The following is a 20,096-nucleotide window of genomic DNA, read 5'->3' as shown; positions in this document are numbered from 1 at the left end:
AAACTTGTTCAAAGTTCAAACTTTTGAGTCATAAGAGTTTATATCTGCAAATTAAAATTTTTTTTTTCCTTATTTTTCTTCCTTTATGTTTAATTTTGTGCTCACGTTGGTGGTGGATGATGAGACATTGCAAGGTGTTCTGTGAAAAAAATTGCTTCTGATATGCAAACTTATGAAGTAGGTGATCAATTTTGTATCCCAAACCTGATACATTTTAATTCGATTTGAATTAAGGATTTAGATTCGGATCCAATTTGAAAACTTATATTAGATCAAATTTGGATTAACCATGTCTTAATCCAATAGGGACCCAATCTGATAACATGTTTGAAAATTAAATTTTGTCTATTTATATTATGTTTTATAAGTACATTTTATCAAATCAAGTTGAATTCCACATAATAAAATTTATAAAATTCACTCTCGAAAATATTGGGCCATGAAATAAATTAGAAAAATCCACGTGTCGTGTAACGAGAAGGGTTCCTCCAAAATTTTGAAGCAGCCTAGCAACTTCAAAGTTGGACTCAAATATTAATATCAATGTTAGAGGTGCATGTGTTTTGAAATTGATGACATACCTTACTTCACTTAGATTTTGTTTGACGAACCCCTAAGGGTTGGCAAGGGGCTAAGATCCCATCTTAAGAAGTGAAGGTCTTGAGTTCAAATCACCCTTCAGAGACCACATTTACCCAAGAAATTAGGGTTTGTGTGGATGCCTGAGGATTAGTCGAGTGCTCTAAAATACTCGATACCTTGGATTAAAAAAAAAAAAAATTGAATAAATAAAAGAAAATTTTATTTGAGAGACTAACATATAATAACCTAAATGCCCTATCTTTAATCTTAATTAGAAACTCGGATTTTGTCTTGAAAATTTGTCCATCCTCAAATTGTTAACCTTAGGATAAATTAATTTAACCTCTTTAATCCATCATATTAAAATCATTTATTCGCAAAAATTTGTAGCTTATTCTCAAAATCCAAGAGTTGAAATAGAGGGTAAACTATTTTTAACTTATTCAACTCCCTCTTCAATTTATCACAGTTTATCATAGAAACGATTGATTTTTCTATCTAAAATTTCATCATTCTACTCTCTAAAAATTAAATCTTGTTTATGAGATTGAAGGTTGAAAATGATGGTATCCTAAAATCGAAAATGAGATAAAACAGAAGCTGAAGATGATTAATTTTGAGAGAAATTGAACGGATTTTCTTTTGAAGAAAGATTGAAGATGAAAGCAATTAAGTCATTTATGTTAGTCTCGAAGAAGACGACCTAAGTCAAGGGTGCATATCATCAATTTGAAAATATAGGAGTATCTTTGATATTGATCAGAACATTAAGAAATGAAGTATATATAAATCACACCAAAATATTATAAATTAAGGATTCAACCCTTTGAAATTTTTTATTTATTTTTATAATCAATAAAACCACCAAAATATTATACCACCCTTTAAAAAATCATGTAGGGTCTCCATGGTCTTTTTGTAACTCCAACTAAACAAATCGTTCTTATAGGCTTAAAAGATGGATGAATGGGCCCTTTATTTATGCAGAAAAATCAAATTTGCACTCCACTTTCAACCTTCACGTTTCTTCAATTAACATAAATGCCCCTGAGTTTAGAAGCGGGCATGCTTGTCCTTACTATGGAATTTGGTGGATTCTTTTCATCAATTTTGGCGGCCTCTAGATATTCTCCAAGACAAACAATTCAGCCAACAACAGATGGCTTGAAAATTGGGTAATTGACTTTTACCCCCAATGCCCCCTTCTAATTAAAAAAATGGCTCAATTTTTTTTTTTTTTTTTTTTTTTAATAAAAAATTAATAAACTAGAATTAAATTGTGTTAAATGTTTTTTTTTTCTTTGACGGCCAGTACCACCATCCTGTACTGTACAAACATTTAAATATAATTTTGTGAAAGATTACATAGAGATTCGAAGTTAGGACCTGGGAAGCACACCCAATCCCTCTGTATTATCTCAACTAGACCTCGCTGGGTGAATTGTACCACCATACTACACTAATAAAAGATTATGACCATAGTTATAAAATTTGAAAAAATAAATTTTCTCATAGGATAGTTATTTTAAAGATTTCATAGAATCTTGATCGATTAATCTCATAAAATCATTTGTATTACTACGGGCATTCTCAATTTTAAAAAAACTGCCCAAAGTAGGCCTTATGTGATTGGTTGGTTGGTTAGATTCTATGAAATCCTACATTTAACTTATCACGAGAGAAAAATATTTTTATCAATTAATTATTGAATATAATAATATTTTTACCTTTCACCCTCAACATTTGGTTTTCTTCAATATTTAGATTTTAAAAACAAGATAGGATTTTTAAGGAGATTGAAGATGGTGGGTTTATGAAAAAATTGAAATTATTATTGAAATAATTTTCAAATTTTCTTTAAATTGTAACAAAAAAAAAAACAAATTTATTCAAATTAATCAATTATCAAAATTGCTCAATAGTGGGCTCAAAAGTAAAAGTAGAAATAAGAGTTTGTTCCCACAGGTCAGGTTTTTGAATTTGGGTAGCCTCTTGATTAATTACTCCATTGCACATTGAAATTTTTTGTGAGATCGGGACATGTGGATGAAGGGAATTATCCCATCTCAAAGGGTGTAATATTAATCCTAAGATATCAAATAATAATAATAATAAATAAAAAAAATTAGTTGTTGAATACATAGTTTCAAAATCCGTCTGAAATCGAAACATATTGCTCGAATCGTCTAGTTATTAGGCATGAATGAGATGGACGGATAAGTCAATTTCAAACAAGATATTAAACCTCACGTTCACTTTTAATTTTTTTAATGAAACATCTCAAATATATCGAAAAACTTGTTCAAAACGATTCGATATCAGACATGGACTAGACGAGACTCGAAATCAAGTTTTAAAATCATGGTTGAATATGAACTAAGATGCAAATCCAACAACCCTGCAGACTACACTTGATGTTTTTGATAAATTTGGGTCTTGTTAAAGTGTTTCCCAAGGGCACACGGTAAAGTACAATAAATACACTTTGAAAATTAGATTTTATATCGAAAATGCCTTTTAAAAAATTATTATTTTTAAATCAAAATACTCTCTAATTTCATTTTTCAAAATGTATTTATTGCATTTTAACGTGTGCCCCAAGGGCAGGTTAACAAAACCCGATAAATTTATTGGTCGTCCATTTAGAATTTAACTCAAAAAAAAAAAAAAATCCATCAGGCGATCACAACCATTAAATTCGTGGAGCCTTTACTGGACCGTTGGATTAAAAAATCCATTTTCTATTCAACCCACTCCATGGTAATCACCGGCTCTCGATGATAACCATGCATGACGTTTCATGCGCATCCTTATTCGTGTGCGCAAGATTTGTAGCGAGGGAGGACTGTCGTCTCTAGGTGAAGATCATTCGATTTTCCTCTTGATTCATAAAATGTATCTAGAGGAACATCATTGGCCTGAACCTAGGGATTGCCTATGTTCGAGCTGACGGTAATAATTCTCCAACTAACCGCTTTTACTAAGCTTATTAAAAGGCCAAAACTGAAGAGAAGAGTTTTGACGTAGAATTCAAGTTCAAAATAAACACGAACTCTTCTCTCTCTCGGTCTCAAGAGAATCGAAGGTGCGTCTCTCTCTCTCTCTCTTTATACAAGTAATTAGACTGCATCTTTACTTGGTGATCTATAATGACATTCGTTCCTACTGAAGTATCTTTGAATTTGTAGTTGTATTTGATGTTGTTGGCCTGCAATTTTTTTCTTGCTTTAGTTTTTTTTATTGATGATTTGGTAGACTTTGAGTTGTATTTAGAACTATATTTTGCTGTTGGGACATACTTAATTGGTGATCAATCAATAAGTGATCAACTTCAATGGCACATCACATCATGCCTATGTGTCTGATCATGTTGTACATGCTATCAGTTTATGTCGATTCTTTCATACATATAGTTTAGAAACCACCTTAATGGGTAGAACTATATTTATTAATGATTTTGTCTATGCGGGGGCAACTAAGACACTTATAAATTTTAAAAATTCTTATGGAGGCAATAATGACAATAGCACATAGATCCGAGTTCCGAGTCCGACTTTGAATTTGAAGCGGGCAGGCTGCTTCAAAATTTTGAAAGTACCTTCCTCGGTACAAGAGACACGGCGTTTTGAATTTATTTCATGCCCATACATTTCCACCAAAATTTGGAATACCTCCTAATAAATGGAGAGGGTTCATTCAAAATTTTGAAGCGGCCTGCCCGCTTCAAAGTTTTTTCTAATAAATCCTTATAAATTTTAAAAATTCTAATTTTGATCAAGATAAGGGATTTTTTTGGAAAGTTTTGATGCGCACTTGTACTAATGCGGTTTCAAATGGTCTTAAGATTCTCAAAATGAAGGTTTATTTTGAATTTGTAGATTGCTTTATTGATTTGTTCAAAAGTCACTTTTCATATTTAACATGGTTCTTCCTCTCAGTAACTTGATTTTATTCCCCATTTACTTATGGAAAGATCTAAGTTTAATGAAATAAAGGTCGAATTTCATTGTACTTGATTTAAAAAGTGGGCTGGGTTTGATGTGTTCTAAACTCAAAGATGTGTTTTAGCTATGTGTATTTTGAATCTTGAGTTAATTGTAATTTGAATATCCCAAATCCATAGCTCTTGAAACTAATAGTTGCGCTTGTTAGTTATATATACTTGTATATTTCGCTGTTTTACGATTCTTATAATAGGATTATGTAGAAACCACGAGGTCTAAGAACTAGACTATAAGATTAATAGGATTAATTAACAATTTCTCATATTTACTACTCATCAATAAGATTGTAATTCTCAATACTCCATAGTGCAACTAATTGACAACTGCGCTTTAGAGATACCAACGTAGTATGCTTTAGTTTGATTAATCAATTCTCAAATTTACTTCTCCGATTCTCTCTTATTTCTGTGATTTTCTTTTACATTTTGGTGTTTGCATGGATTTTTTTAAACTGAAACTTTCTTTTTACAGGGTATCAAAGCACAACCACAATCTATTTCTTTCGATGCTAGCATTTGGGTTGTATCTAACACTAGACTGACATATATCTTATTTTGTTACTTTAAAGAAGTGAAACGGTCATTTGTGATCAAGCTTCTTAAATGGTTCTTTCCCACTCAACGGCTTTCCCTTCTTTGCTCCAAACAAGTCCTGTTGTTTCCGTTCAGAGGTGTTGATATGTTTCATTCCCAATCAAGTATAGTTGCCAAGAAATTTAGGCTCTAAACTTTTGACATAATCGCAAACAATGAAGAAATGGTCTGGAGGTATTATAATTGCTTCGTTGTTTATGTTGCTGGTTTTGAGATATGCCGTGACGAAGAATCCCATTGGGGAAAGATCACTTTCAAGTCCTTTCCCCTTCAATACATCTAATCCTCTTAAATGGGTGCATGCCGGGACTCCACCCGTGGTCCAAAATCACGACGCTGACTCACTTATAGTTTCCTCTGATAGCTTAGTTTCAAGTCTTTTTACTCCAAGAAATTTCTCCAATGAAGAGAAACAATCTTTGCAGACATGGAACCATTTGAACCATTTAATTAGTCATGCTGGGGGTTTACCCAATGCAATAGAAGCCGTCAGAGAAGCCGGAGTAGCGTGGGATAGCCTAATGGCCTCAGTTGAAGAGGAAAGATTTGGTTATACAAATGAAAGTTCTCTTCAAAGGATGAAAGAGAATCAGTGCCCTCCTTTTCTTAATAAAATGAATGCCACAGAATTTGGTGATACAGGATACAAATTACGGATCCCATGTGGCCTAATTGAGGGTTCTTCTATTACTATTATTGGCATTCCAAATGGTCTTCTTGGTAATTTTCGTATCGACTTGACGGGAGCTCCAATTCCAGGGGAGCCGGATCCTCCCATTATCTTGCATTACAATGTTCGTCTTCTTGGTGATAGGATGACTGAGGATCCTGTAATTGTCCAAAATACATGGACGATAGCTCATGATTGGGGTGAAGAGGAACGGTGCCCCTCTTCTGCTGATGAAAATAATAAGAAAGGTATAGATTCCTTCTCTCTTGATTTTTCTTTAACCTCTGGAAGTCACTCTTCTGGTCTATTGTTAAAAACTTGGTTTACGAAATATATTTGTAAAACTATAGCTTGATCACTTCCAATTTTTTTCCTTCCTTAATTGTAGTTTTCTATATAATTTATTTGTTTTATATTTATTAATCACTAGGAATCTAGAAATGTTTACTTATTATTTACATTTTGTTATAAGTTGATTTAGGTTCTAATTTCCTTTTGTGTGGCTTGCATATGAAAAGTATTGATGACCAATTGTTTAATTAAATTGAGTTTTTTTAAACAAGTACACAGAATCATGTTCCTCGCTCCATATTCATGTAAAATTATGATATTTAAGGTGAAAAAGACTTTCCGAATTTTGTTCTGCCGTCTAGTACTTGCCCAAATCTTACAAAGTTTATTTCTTGGATAGTTTTCATGTGTCCTTGATGCTTTGGTTGATCATGGTCTGCTACACTATCCTGAATAGCAAAATAGAATTCATGTTGCAAAATGTTGACTATAGTATATGAAATTAGTCGTACACAATGTCAATGACGAACAAACAGGCCAAGAGATGTATATATTTTGGGTCAACTCCATGAGACCCGTATTATATAAGTTTATTTTGTATTCCCTTTGTTTGATATTTCTAAATTATCATTTTTTCCCCTTTCAGTGGATGAGTTGGACATATGCAACGATATGTTGGGTAAAAATGATACTCTGAGGTTGACTGCTAGTAGGCATTACAATGCTACGAGACAATCTAAAATGGCACCAGAAGGGTCTAGACCCAAACAATATTTTCCTTTCAAGCAAGGGTACTTATTTGTTGCCACTCTTAGGGTCGGAGCCGAAGGAATCCAGATGACAGTTGATGGAAAACACATAACATCTTTTGCATATCGCGAAGTAATCTTCTTTTTTCCAGAAAAAAAAAAAAAGTTCTTTCTTGAGGTGCTTTTAAAGTTATAAAACTTATACATTTTAATTTGAACCTAAAATTCTTATTTTATCAGAGTTTGGAGCCATGGCTTGTTAGTGAAGTAAGGATTTCTGGAGATTTGAAGTTAGTTTCTGTCCTGGCTAGTGGTTTACCCACATCAGAGGATTTAGAGCACGTTGTTGACTTAGAAGCACTCAGAGCATCTGAACTACCACCTCACAAACCATTGGATCTCTTTATTGGTGTCTTCTCCACGGCGAATAATTTCAAGCGTAGGATGGCTCTTCGGAGAACGTGGATGCAATATGCGGCTGTGCGATCAGGAGCTGTTGCAGTGCGTTTCTTTGTTGGTCTGGTAAGCATTGATTATGCATTCCTTTATTATTTTTCTTCTTATTATATTGATGTTATTATGTTACGCTTAATCTTTTCATAATCGTTACTTTCAATTTTGGAAGAATTATTATTAAGAGTCCCTATAAGGTTGGTTATAATAAGAGTTCTGTAGTTGGGACATTGAATTAAAGATTCAGACCGCACATAGGCCAAACACTAATCTACTAAAAACTCGCATAAGCAGCGTGTGTATGTATATGGGTCAGGATTGGGGGACAACTATTTGATACAATGTTTTTTCCAACGCCACTGGATGCCATCGGATCTTTCAAAATAGACAACATTTTAGCTCTGTAACAAGTAGTTGTCCCCTGATCTATATATAATGCTCAAATGTCATCTTTTTTTGTTATAACGCTCAAATGATGTCTATTTTGAAAGATCCGACGGCATCCAGGGCTGTCGTAGAAAAACATTGTATTAAATTGTTGTCCCTCGATCCTGACCCACTCCCTTCCAAATTGTGCCAAACATTTTTCAATATAGAGGTTAGAAGTTTGTGCCTCATCAGTTGGAGAATCGTGGGCCACATACAATTTTTGTTAACCACTTTTGATGGGGTTAGAAGTTCCGGAATGGGCTGATTTTTTATGAGGATGATCTCTTCACCATAGATATTATCCTCACAAAAAAATCAGCCCATTCCAAAACTGCTAACCCATATATTGAAAATTGTTTGGCACAATGCTCGGTGTCTTGTATATATGAATAATTATCCAAAGCATCTTACTTGTCTCTTGTGATGCAAAAACCTAGTAGCTCTGTAAGACTACCACCTACGTACATATCTCACGCCAAATATTGAGGTCTATGGTGCATTGCAGCATAAAAACCAGATGGTCAATGGAGAACTTTGGCATGAGGCACAAAGTTATGGAGATATTCAATTGATGCCTTTTGTTGACTACTACAACCTCATCACCTGGAAGACTATAGCCATATGTATCTTCGGTGTAAGTTCTTGTCTATTTCTAAAACTAAGAGAATTCCTCCTTTTTGGCTCTTGGAATTCCACAATTTTTTTTTAAATAGCAGGCTTTGATCTTTTCTTCGACAGACAGAGAATGTTTCAGCAAAATTTGTCATGAAGACAGACGATGATGCATTTGTGCGGGTGGACGAGGTGCTTACTTCTTTAAATAGGATCAGTGTGACACGTGGGTTACTATATGGTCTCATTAACTCAGATTCCCAGCCTCATCGGAATCCTGACAGTAAATGGTATATTAGCCCTGAGGTAGTCATCTTCACCACATGAAATTTCTTTGATTATTTTGTTCTATTTGTGTATCACATTCTCTAGTCTGAAGGACTTGTCTCTCTGTTATCTCATGAAGGAATGGCCAGAAGAAAAATACCCCCCTTGGGCACATGGTCCTGGTTATGTGATTTCAAGTGACATAGCAAAGATGGTCCACGAAAGATACAAAAATGGCCAATTAAAGGTAAATTATATTTTCTTGCTCTTTTTCTTACTTGAACGCACACGTCAAGATGCATTGCAATATGTCAACCGACTGAGCTATGGGTTTAAGTCCGAGTGATTGTATTTTCCATGCCAGCTATTGATGCCGTCACTTACCAGTTACGCTACATGACACTAAATACTTGAGCTACAAATGTTGCTCAAGTATAATCAGTGTCCTCATTGAATTTTTTCCTGTTAGGTTTATGGGTGACTCAACATGAAGGTTCAATGCGGCTAGTTTCTATTATATGTGGCTAGTTTCTATTATATTCACATTGCTGGCCTACCCAATTATCCCCATTGTTCAAATAGTAGGCCCACTCGTGCCTATTGGGACAGCTCAAACTGTTGATACGGGGAACATATTCCCCTACTGTTATCAATGTTAGCCTTTTCATCCCAAAATACCATGTACCAGGGGCTTCAATGAAAATAAGAGATACCCCCTCGGTTTTCGAGCTGATACATACCCACTTGACTGATGTCTTCCATTAGAGAGTAACTAAACATTACCGAAATGCCCTTGTTTTCGATCTATTTTCAAAACCCATTCGGCAAGGTTGAAATGAGGACATTTTTACATCATTTTGTGTTAGCCTCTCATCAAAGATGGAAGTCAAGGGGGTCTGTCCCTTGTTTAGAAAAAGAAAAAAAATTTCTCACAGGAAAGTCAATTCAGGATTTCACAAATCAACTAATCACAAAATCCCATGTGTATTGAGGGTGTCCCCAGTTTACAAAACTACCCTCATTAGTCTTCGGGCATTTAGTCATCTAGGATACTGTGAAATCCCAAATTGACTTTCCTGTGAACAAAAAATTCTCTCTCAAACAATGCAGTGTGTAATCCTCCTTGCATGCAAGTTTAGAAAAACTTCCATTTGGTGGATTCACGAAGTTTAAATCCGATAATGTGATGCTCGTGATATTGTTTATCGCAGATGTTCAAGCTGGAGGATGTGGCAATGGGTATATGGATTGCAGAGATGAAGAAGGGAGGGTTGGTGGTTAAGTATGAGAAGGATGAGAGAATTCATATTGAAGGGTGCAAGGACAATTACATTGTTGCCCATTACCAAGGACCAAGGGAGATGCTCTGCTTGTGGCAGACGCTTCAAGAAGGAACAGCAGCTAGATGTTGTGGTAATCGATAAAAGCTGAGGGATAAATAGGTAATTTACGCTGAGAACTAACACTAACAATAGAATTAAGAAAAACACATATGGTAACTAATGAAAAATATAGGAGGAATACTACCCATAGGGGATGGGTTTGTTGAGTAGTGTTAGAATTAGGGTTTTACTTGGGAGTTACAAATGGGAAGTTGGGGTTTTAGAGTTGGTAGAGAGGTGCAATGGGCTGCTTACCATTTTGAGGGATTACATCATTTTTATGGAGTTCTATCATTTCTATTTTCATTGATTTTCTCCTGTATATATATTTTCACTGATTCAAAATAACATTTCTTTAATTTATATATTATTATTTATTCAAAACTTTTGATAATTCAACCAAATACAAGAGGAATTGTAAGTTATGCTTTGTATTTAGTGATGAACACTTCAAAAGGGAATATTTCAGTAATCTCAGTGATGGGATCAATTAAATGGCTATGTTACTTGGTTCGCCTATTCGCTTTCGCTGAATATGGAGTGGTTTGTCACTCTAGTTTCTTGGTTCCCAAGATCAACTCTCTAGTTTGGTTCGCTTGTGTTAGATTTACGCATTTAAAATCTTTAACATAACTTTAATGAACTATGATTCCCCAATAGGATCTAATTTATCGCATACTTCAAGTATATTATTTATTCAATTATCAAAACGAGTTGATGGTACTTAACTTGTGCCACTGTAAAGTTGTTGATTTAAAAACCGTTGGAGATGTGTCTTGCAATCCATGTATTCCTCGAAGTTTTTGAAACCCCAATTAAATTGGTCCTTTTTTCTAGACTCACCATCTCCCTTCTCCTTATGTGGACCGGCTTGGGTTCTAGTGATTGATGGATATCACTCTTTTAAAATTCTTTATTTATGTGTGTTTTTTCCACATTAACATTCTCTTTATTCGTACATTTCAATCATTGTGTGAAACTGAAAATTTTGACAAGAAAATTCGACGGGCTAAAGCCCACAAATTTTAGAAAGCTAATTTTGACGGCCTATGACCATTGAAATTTTATATGATCCCTAATTTGACGGCTTAGAGTCATCAAATTTATCCCATCCTTCATTAATTTAACAATTTCGGTCCGTCGAAAAAAAAAATTGACAGTGAAAATTTTGACGTCTTGATCCATCAAATTTTATGAAATTCAACAATCTTGGGCCGTCAAATATAGACTTTTTTCACGTTGTGAATATCGGGTAATCGATCTTCTTTTATAAATGAAGGTTGAGGGCTTAAAGAAGTTCTTTTAATAAGATTCCTATCCATCAAAGTTTCTTACTAAACTTAAAGAATGTTCATAATTATAATGATGTTGGGGTTCCTTAAATACCAATATCTTTTATATTTAAAAGCCTTGTGCAATTAAACCACAAAATCGTGAGGTCAATGGGCCACACATTATAGAGTTCTAACAACTTGTTTACATATAAATTACACATGACATGATGCCATTAATTCATCAACTTAGCACATAAATTTCAAAATAACAAATCTCTATTCTATGATTCAAGTGTTCAAGTACAATAATAATGTTAAATTTTTTTAAGTTAAATTGAAAAAACTTGATGTAATAACCAAAGAGAGGTCTTGAGTTTGAGCTGCCTACTGCGCTTTTTAATTTTTTATGCTCCAAAACAAATCAAATCTCTAACTAATTCTTTTACTTATATATAAAGAGGGAGAGAGATTTGTTTAGACTTTTATTTTGTAACTTTACTTGATAGGTCCAGGTGTCGAGTTTAGTCTTACGTTTGGATAATCATTGCCTTGTCTCTCTCATTATAAACTCCAGGGCTTTTCCAATCATTGTCAATTGATTTTGAGTTGGACCCCCAAATTTATCATGGTATCAGAGCGGGCCTTTCTCTCCTTTATGTCCCCTAATTCATATCTCTACATGCTTTGGCCCAGTCTGGCCCACACGTGCCAAGCGTATTGAGTTTAGTCTTACATCGGACACGTATTGCTTTGTCTCTCTCCTTAATAGCTACTGGGCCTCACCACTCATTGCCAATTGATTTGAGTTGGACCCTCAAATTTATCACCAGGAATCGACTTTTAAAGAAAAAAAAAATTGAGGGGAAAATCCCAAAAAGGTAAAGAAAATTAGAAAATGTCCCAAAATAGTAGATTACTCATTTCAATGTTGAAAACAATCATCGGTAAATTACCAATTTTCAAATTAAAATATTTTGGTTAAAGTGGAAAAATATTTTTCAATTTTATAAAGTAGTAGATACTTTCCAGTTTAATTTAAGTAAAACAGTTTAAAAAATCTATTTTATAAAATATTAAGTTTTTTTCCCACACTTTAATCAAAATGTTAGTTCCTAAAACGACAACTTATTATTTTTGGAATTAAAATGAACAGTCTACTATTTTGGAAAATTTTCAATTTTTAAGGCATGTTTTGATTAAAAAAGTTGTTTTTTAAACTTTAAAGTTTAACATTGGTAAAAACATATCCAACAATGTTCATTACAATAAAGAGCTTATTTTGTCAAAATCTAACAAATGTTATTTTAACAAGTCCAAAATTTGTTGGGTGCTCCAACAAACTCAACAAAACTTTCATTTGTTGACAATTGACATGATCGTTGCTTTGTAGATTGCAGGAATGTAAGATTGAACAAATATTAAAATAAAACTTTAGTGAGTAAGATTCGTTCCACAGAGACAATCGTAACTCAACTTTTCCTTCAAATTAAAATTAAAACAGATTTTAAAATAAATTAGAAAAATTACAGTTAAGAAGTAAATTGAAATTAAAGCAAGAAATGAATTTAAAGCAATGTAAAAGAAATTAGAAAAATCAAATCCATTTTTGCAAGCCAACTTAACAAGTTAAATAACTCTAATTTAGTCTCAATCCACACAATAAATCATTGTTTGTAAATTGGAGGATTATTTAATTATTCTTAGATGAATATAAAAATATGTGTGAATTTTGAAACAAGCTGGTATTATCATATTTATATCTTAAGTTGTCACTAAACATGATTAAGCTTGATTTTATTTAAGCATGAATCATCAAAGTGAGGACAATTGATACAAATCGGATAATTCAAATTTAATAAACTTCAAACAAATACAATTAAAACAGGAAATAAAGAGTTGCTTAAACGAAATCAAGTAAGACTCGTTCCAGCATCATTGACCTCTCTAAAGAGAATCTAGCCGATCATTGCGATGAGCAAATTGCAACAATAGTAAAATAAAGAAAATATGATAGATAAGAGGATGAGATAAGAAATATTGCACTTTGATTCTAAGTTTTATGATCTTACAATGGAGTTACAAAGAGAAATTAAAAAAGAAAAATGAAGAAACAACTCTTGATACTCTCACTATTACAAGAATTCTCTCTCCTGAAGAAAAATCAGAAAAATGCGGAGAAATTAGGAAGAAGAAAAGTGCCCAAAAAGCACCCAAGAGGGACCCCTTTCTTTAGGGACAGTCCCTCAATGTATAATTTTTCTAATCAGGTTATTGGGTTGGATTTTTTACTTGACTTGATTCGAAAAGGGCCTTCAGTTATAATGGCCAAAGCATCTGGAATGTTTAGTTCGAATCTCAAGGCATAATTCCTTAAGATTATCGCGACGCTGTAGGAGTCTACCGTCACGCGGTGACGTGGCGATGATTTGCTCCGAGATTTACTTGGATGCTCCCTCTTGACTTGTATATTGTAATAAAAATTGTTACAAAAATATTAGCCTTTGAATTTTTCCCTTTTTACCTACAAATAGTAAGAAAATCTATTAATTTCAATAATTTGATAAATTAATACAATTTATGTTTATTTGGGACAAATAGCAATTAGGTGTTAATAATCTTTGTGTAATTACGATCCCAAAAATGACTTTATGGGACCTTATCACGACTCAAATCTTAATAAGAGTTGTGACCTCATATTTTGGAATCCAAAACCATGATCCAATAAGAACATTGAAAAAAAATATTATTTTTTCCTCGTTATTTATAATTTTTAAGTTTTGAGAGTTCGATAGTTGTCCATTTCAACACCTAGGATCAAGCTCAAAAATTATATTTTTTTGTGAATATGAATTTTTCCATAAAATCTATAAGGATATTGTGATAATCCATGTGGGCCCAACGACCCTTAGTAAGATTTGAAATCTTATCAAGTTAGTAAGGAAAGTATTTTTTATGTTTTTTTATTATATTTTTAATGATAAAGAGTCAAACACCTTTGCTACATGTGGCGAGACTAAGTCTCGATTTTTTGTGTTAACTAATTTAACTTTAAGTGGTAGAGAGTCTGTTGGATGCTTATTTTTTCATTTAACTCTTTATAATATATATAGAGCATCTGGCATCTAGAGAGTCCGTTGGAGTTGTTCTAAGGATGGAGATCTAAAGAATATATGATTTTTTGGAATCTACCAATTTCTAAATTGGTGGGGATTTAACAAATCTCGATATTTACCTTTTTTCGGAAAACTTCTAAGTTTCAAGTAAGGGTCTATTAAAAAAATAATCCAAAATGAGTTGACTCGTTCAAAACAACTTGGTCTCATCCATGAACGAGACAAGACATCAAACCAAGATTTGAAACCATATTAGAGTTTTAAAAATTGGTTTTATAATAAAATCAATCTGTTTAATGAAGAATCAGTTTTTTGAGAATTATCCTTTTGAGACATATAAGTAAAGGTATTTTAGTAAAAATGTATACATAATTGAAAGTTTTTTAATAAGCATGTATATTATATATTGGCCTAGTACCAATGATCCAACCAATTTAACAAATGCTAATCAGATCTGATCATCAGTTCGATTTTTAAAACATTGATCTCTGTGTTTTTGTTCGACAGTTTGGGAGTCTGTGGAACCATGCTGTGACCAATGCTGGTGCCAAACTTTTTTAATCGCCAAGATGTGTATGTGTGGATATTAAGAACTCATGTCATTCGATCTGCAAGTGATGTACATGCACCAAATCTATTCCTCCTCAGTGCCAATACACTGACGTTAGCGAATTCTGTTATAATCCATGCAACCGCTCAGCATGAAGCTTCCCTCCTAAATCATGAAATAATTGTTGTTTCTGCTATTAGAATAAATCTCTGCATTTGTTCTCTATATGAGATTATGTACTATTGCTGACTTTTCTATTAAAAATAAGTTAAGTGTTGTTGCAGGTAAATTAAGATTTGCCCAACTATCATAATCTCTTAATTATCACACTAATAGGTAGAACACGAACCAGTTCATGGTGCGGTTCATAATCAAATAATGAAGGTATAATGATTTGATTTTTGTTTATTTATTTCTTTTTTCGACCCACTCATACAAACCAAGTTCTTCCTAGACTGGCGTATTGTGAACCGTGAACCGGTTGACATAGGTTTTAAGTCTAATATAATAACAACATTTTCAATTTCTACAAATTACAAAATAAATGATGGTGACACTAAATATCCAACATCATTATTTAGAACACAAAAGAATAGTTATATCGATTGTGACGCTAATTGTGGGGGATTTTTCAGATCTCCCACTCCTCAAGATCCATATTTCAATTCATGCGATTCTCTGGTCTTCTTCTCTAATAATTTTTTTTTTAATTTCCAATCGTCTTCTTCAATGAATCTTCTTTTTCAGATTATCTTCTAGGTTAACCATTACCTGAAAAGACACCAATTTAATGTCGGCCAAATAGCCTTTGACGATCAAGTTAGTACTTGATGAAAATTGCAGAACAAGAAGAAAATATAAGCACTAGAGTTGTGTGTGGTTTGTGGTTTGTGCCCTTAAGTTTGAATAGGAGAGGCCTTCTTATTTATAGAATGAGTTTTTTTAATGGAGGTGGTAAATTCAGTTGTAATCACTCACCCATGTTGTCTAGCATTTATGGTAATAAAAGCCTATAATATCTTGATAATAATGAAGACTCACTTCTCATAGTTCTTGTAACTTACATGAGGAGTGGCTTTAAATATGTAACTACTCTAATTCGATTATTGTTCAATTTCTCGAGTTGACTTAGTCGAATTATGTATTTGCAACTCATCATAATTCATATAATTTACATGAGGAGTGGCTTTAAATATATAACCGCTCTAACTCAGTGACTATTCAATTTCTCGAGTTAACTTAGTCAAGTTATGCGTTTGTAACTCTTTCGGGCATCATATATGTTTTATCTTGACGATAGAGCATGTTGTAATGACCTTTGCAACTTGATAGCTTTATGGGGACTAGTTATAGTATTTTGTTATTTTACTACTCGGATAGCTTTACACAATTCCCTTAATGTATCAATCTCCTTAGAGTAATTTTCAAAAGTAGGATAAAAAATAGTAGTAATAGTATCAGTTACCAAGTAAGAGTAGGAGTAGGAGAAGGAGAAGAAGCGATAACATCAGCTACTGTTGACATAATTTAATCTAATCACTTAAGTGTTTGAAAAAATGGTCAACCCCCTAGGGGGACCGAACCTTGTTTAAACGTTATAATGAAGGATTATATAGTTCCCTAAAGAAGTCGCACCTCCTTCGGTTGATGTATAGCAAAGGGTCAACTCCCTAGAGAGGGTCGGCTCCTTAAATAAGCCAAACCTCTTTTGAACATAAATAGCAATGGATCGGCTCCTTGAGCAGTCTAAACCTCCTTTAGGTGCAAAACAATGAGGGGTCGACCATGGTAGCCAAACTACCTAAATGTAACTGATAAGGTCCCAATAAGTCGATTTTGGGACTGTAATTCCACAAAGATTATTAACGTATAAGTGTTAGTTCCCTTAAATAATAATGAATTTTATTACAATTCCAAATTAATGAAGTTAATGAAAATTTCTTACTAATTACAGGTGAAAAAGGCACATTCGGAAGCCAACAAAATATGTAACAACTATTGTTACAACGTGCGAGCAAAGAGGGAGCATCCAACCAAATCTCGAAGCAATTTGTCGCCATGTCACCCCGTCGCTGCATCACCCTCATGTTCCGCAGTAATCTTGAGGAATTATACCTCAAGATTCGAGCTATAATTTCTAGATGCTTCGGCCGTTGTAACAGAAGGCTCTTCTCGAAACGAATCAATCAAAAACCCGACCCAACAACCCGATTAAGAAAGCTATAATGTGAAGGGTTATCCTTAAGATTAGGGGTCCTTCTTGGTCCTCTAATTTTCTCATTTTTTTTCTGTAAATCTCTGTAGTTCCTTTACTCTTTGAGAGAACTCTTGATTATAGTGAGAACATCAAGAGTGATTTTGTTAATTTTTCATCCTTTTGTTCTTTTTGTAACTCTTTTGAGAGACCATCAAAGAAAGTGCAGTAGTGTTTTACATTCTCTTCTCCATCTATTATCTTCTTTTTTTATTAATTGTTGTAATATGACCCTTGCGATAATCGGCTAGACTCTCCCTAGAGAGGTCAAGAATGCCGGAGCAAGTTCATTCTACTAATGTTGTTTCAATTCTATATCTCTGTTTTACATTATAATTCTGTGAATCTTCTTATGATAAGATCAACTAACTCATACTTCTAAGTCAAGCTTTGATGGGTATTACTTAGAAATGTTCAAGAACACTCATATTTTGTGATGAATGGAAGTATAAGTCAGATAATCTTGTCTAAGTCTAAGATCTTCATGGATACTCTTGGGTTACAATCAATGTTTACATCAATTCATCTTCCGATCCACGAGCAATGACTTGCTACGTGGATCAAATTATACTTAGAATTAATCAACATTATGGATGACTTGCAATGGTTGAATTAAGCTCTCTACATTCCTTTTTCATTGTTTTCAATCTCTCTTTTATATTGCTAATTGTCATTTTCTATTGTGTTACAAATCTGTTTTGTTTTTAAAATAATATGTATTCAACTCTGTTTTGATTTTCAATTCGAATGAACATTTGAATCTTCATTGTCCCTGTGGAACGAATTCGACTTACTCAAGTTTCATTTTAAATATTTGTTCATCTGCAATCTACATAAGTTGACAACGATCAGTAACACGAAAAGGAGAAGGGTCGGCCAAGGAGGTCGAACCACCTTAAGGAAAGAAGAGAGTGGTCGGCCAAGGTAGTCGAACCACTTAAAGTGAACAATAGAGGGGGAAAGGGTCGGCTAAAAAGGCCGATCCACCTACATTTTTTAACCAGATTTACGTGTTTGATCAGATTAGAACGGATCTTATTGTCTTGATTTAGCAATTTTATTAATCCTTAGGAAAGGGATATTTTTGGTACTTACACTAATGTTAATTACATTAATATTGTTGCTATTATATCATGAAATACTATGAATTTCAAATGGACCAGTCAAGGTTGGTGTTGGTTCTTTTTATTTTCGGCCAGGTCTATTTCAATCTAGGTAGCCTATTTTTTATATTATCTTAAAAGATTTGAAATACCTCTCTACACTTGGTGAATATTTCCGTCTACAAACGGTTAGCATGCCCCCTTAACTTGGATACTCTCTAACAAGATAATGAAAAAAATTAGCTAAATGCCCTTATCTTCAACAATTGTTGCTTAAATATAATATAAAAAAATGGGGATTTTTTTTGCTTATAGAAAACTCAATCCAGGATTAAATAGAATCCCAAGTTGTCCAATTACACAAGGCTAAATTACCCTTGATTGACTTTTCAGAAGCGATTAGTCATATGAGATTCTGCGAAATCCCAGATTGACTTTTCTGTGAGTCAAAAATCTTTCAAAACTTTTATCAAATTGGATGGACGATGGTTCAATTTGGTTGGAACGATTTATAATATCATGCTTCATAATTGATCGATCGAACCTCATCAGACCACCGATTTTTATAACACTGATTTCACATTGGGTCTGCCATTTCCCTCATTAGTTTTTCAATTAGAATAATTTTCATTTCGGATAAACCCATAGTTGGTTGGGTTAAGGTCAATGTAGATGGATCGAGTAAGGGGAATTTGAGCCCCAAGGTGGAGGTGGAATTTTAGAGATTCAAATAGAAAGATGGTTGTACCATGTTCTTTGGTGAAGTAAGGGCTTGTACAAAATGAGTGAAGTAATATAATAAAAAAATTTGCAATTATTTATCTTAAATATGTATGAAATTATAAGCAAATGCAAAGAAGGTGATAATGATTAACTCAAGTTTGAAATGTGAATTGTGAATGAGAAAAAAACTAAGATATTTGATAAAAAATTTAAATTATTATCACCCGATGCCTATGCCCCAGCCCAACCCGATTGACTTGGTCATTTTTTTTTTCTTTTTTACCCGAAACTGAGCCCAAGATATCCATACTCAGACCAAAGGTTGGGTTCAACCCATCGGGTTCTGGTTTGGCTTGCCCAAGTTGCCACCCTAGTTGAAATTGATCCATCCCCATTGCTCGTTCGTTGCAATGGAAATGAACACATCCCCTTCTTGCGAAATCTTGCGAAGTTTTGAAAGGTGGGGGATTTCTGTGGTCCTTGGATCATTGGATGAGATTCTTTTTTGACATGTTAAATTCTGTGGGCATTTGATAAACAATGTATTCATAAAAGGAAATAAAGTGGTTGAAAGAAGACTTCAACAACATCGACAAAAATGGAAAGTAGGAAGGATTTTCCAAGATGCGGAAGATCGCCCTCAGTCGACTAAAATTTCTTATTCAGGAGATTTATTAGATTTTCCCAGATTTTGCGGTATGCAATGTACATTACTATATTTTTTGGTGAACGTCCCGGTATCATTTGTAAATTATTTGTCATTTATATAATTTTACTTGCTTACTCATCATAAACATTGAATTAAGCAAAAAAGAAATGTTATATACCAAACCACAATAGAACTAAGGGAAAGAAAATATTAAAACATTAGATGAAAGGTGGTAAGATCTTCAAAAAATAAATCTTAATTCATGCACCTCTTTTTTCATGTTTAAATCTGAAGTTGGTTTTGATAATTGTCACTTAAGTCAGCACTAATTACAATTGAAAAATCTATGAAAAATCTCATGTTCATCCTAATTAAGTTTCTCTTCAAAACTTTTAATG

The 20,096-nt window shown here is 33.5% G+C and overlaps 1 protein-coding gene across 1 annotated transcript; it reads left to right on the top strand.

Moving 5' to 3' along the window:
* The first annotated feature begins 3,610 nt into the window (after nt 1-3,610).
* On the top strand, nt 3,611-10,543 carry LOC147394768 (beta-1,3-galactosyltransferase GALT1-like). Its single transcript, XM_086454866.1, has 8 exons — nt 3,611-3,667; nt 5,058-6,097; nt 6,787-7,022; nt 7,130-7,411; nt 8,277-8,405; nt 8,510-8,689; nt 8,790-8,897; nt 9,862-10,543. Exons 2-8 carry the CDS (start codon nt 5,335-5,337, stop codon nt 10,072-10,074), a joined length of 1,911 nt encoding a protein of 636 aa, XP_086310992.1. The 5' UTR covers nt 3,611-3,667; nt 5,058-5,334; the 3' UTR covers nt 10,075-10,543.
* The last annotated feature ends 9,553 nt before the right edge of the window (nt 10,544-20,096 follow it).

This window comes from Akebia trifoliata, chromosome 9 (genome assembly GCF_017979445.1).
Source record: "Akebia trifoliata isolate Shusen 1 chromosome 9, ASM1797944v1, whole genome shotgun sequence".
NCBI lineage: Eukaryota > Viridiplantae > Streptophyta > Magnoliopsida > Ranunculales > Lardizabalaceae > Akebia > Akebia trifoliata.
The sequence above is the reverse complement of the archived record's forward strand: the minus strand, read 5'-3'. Positions and strand labels throughout refer to the sequence as shown.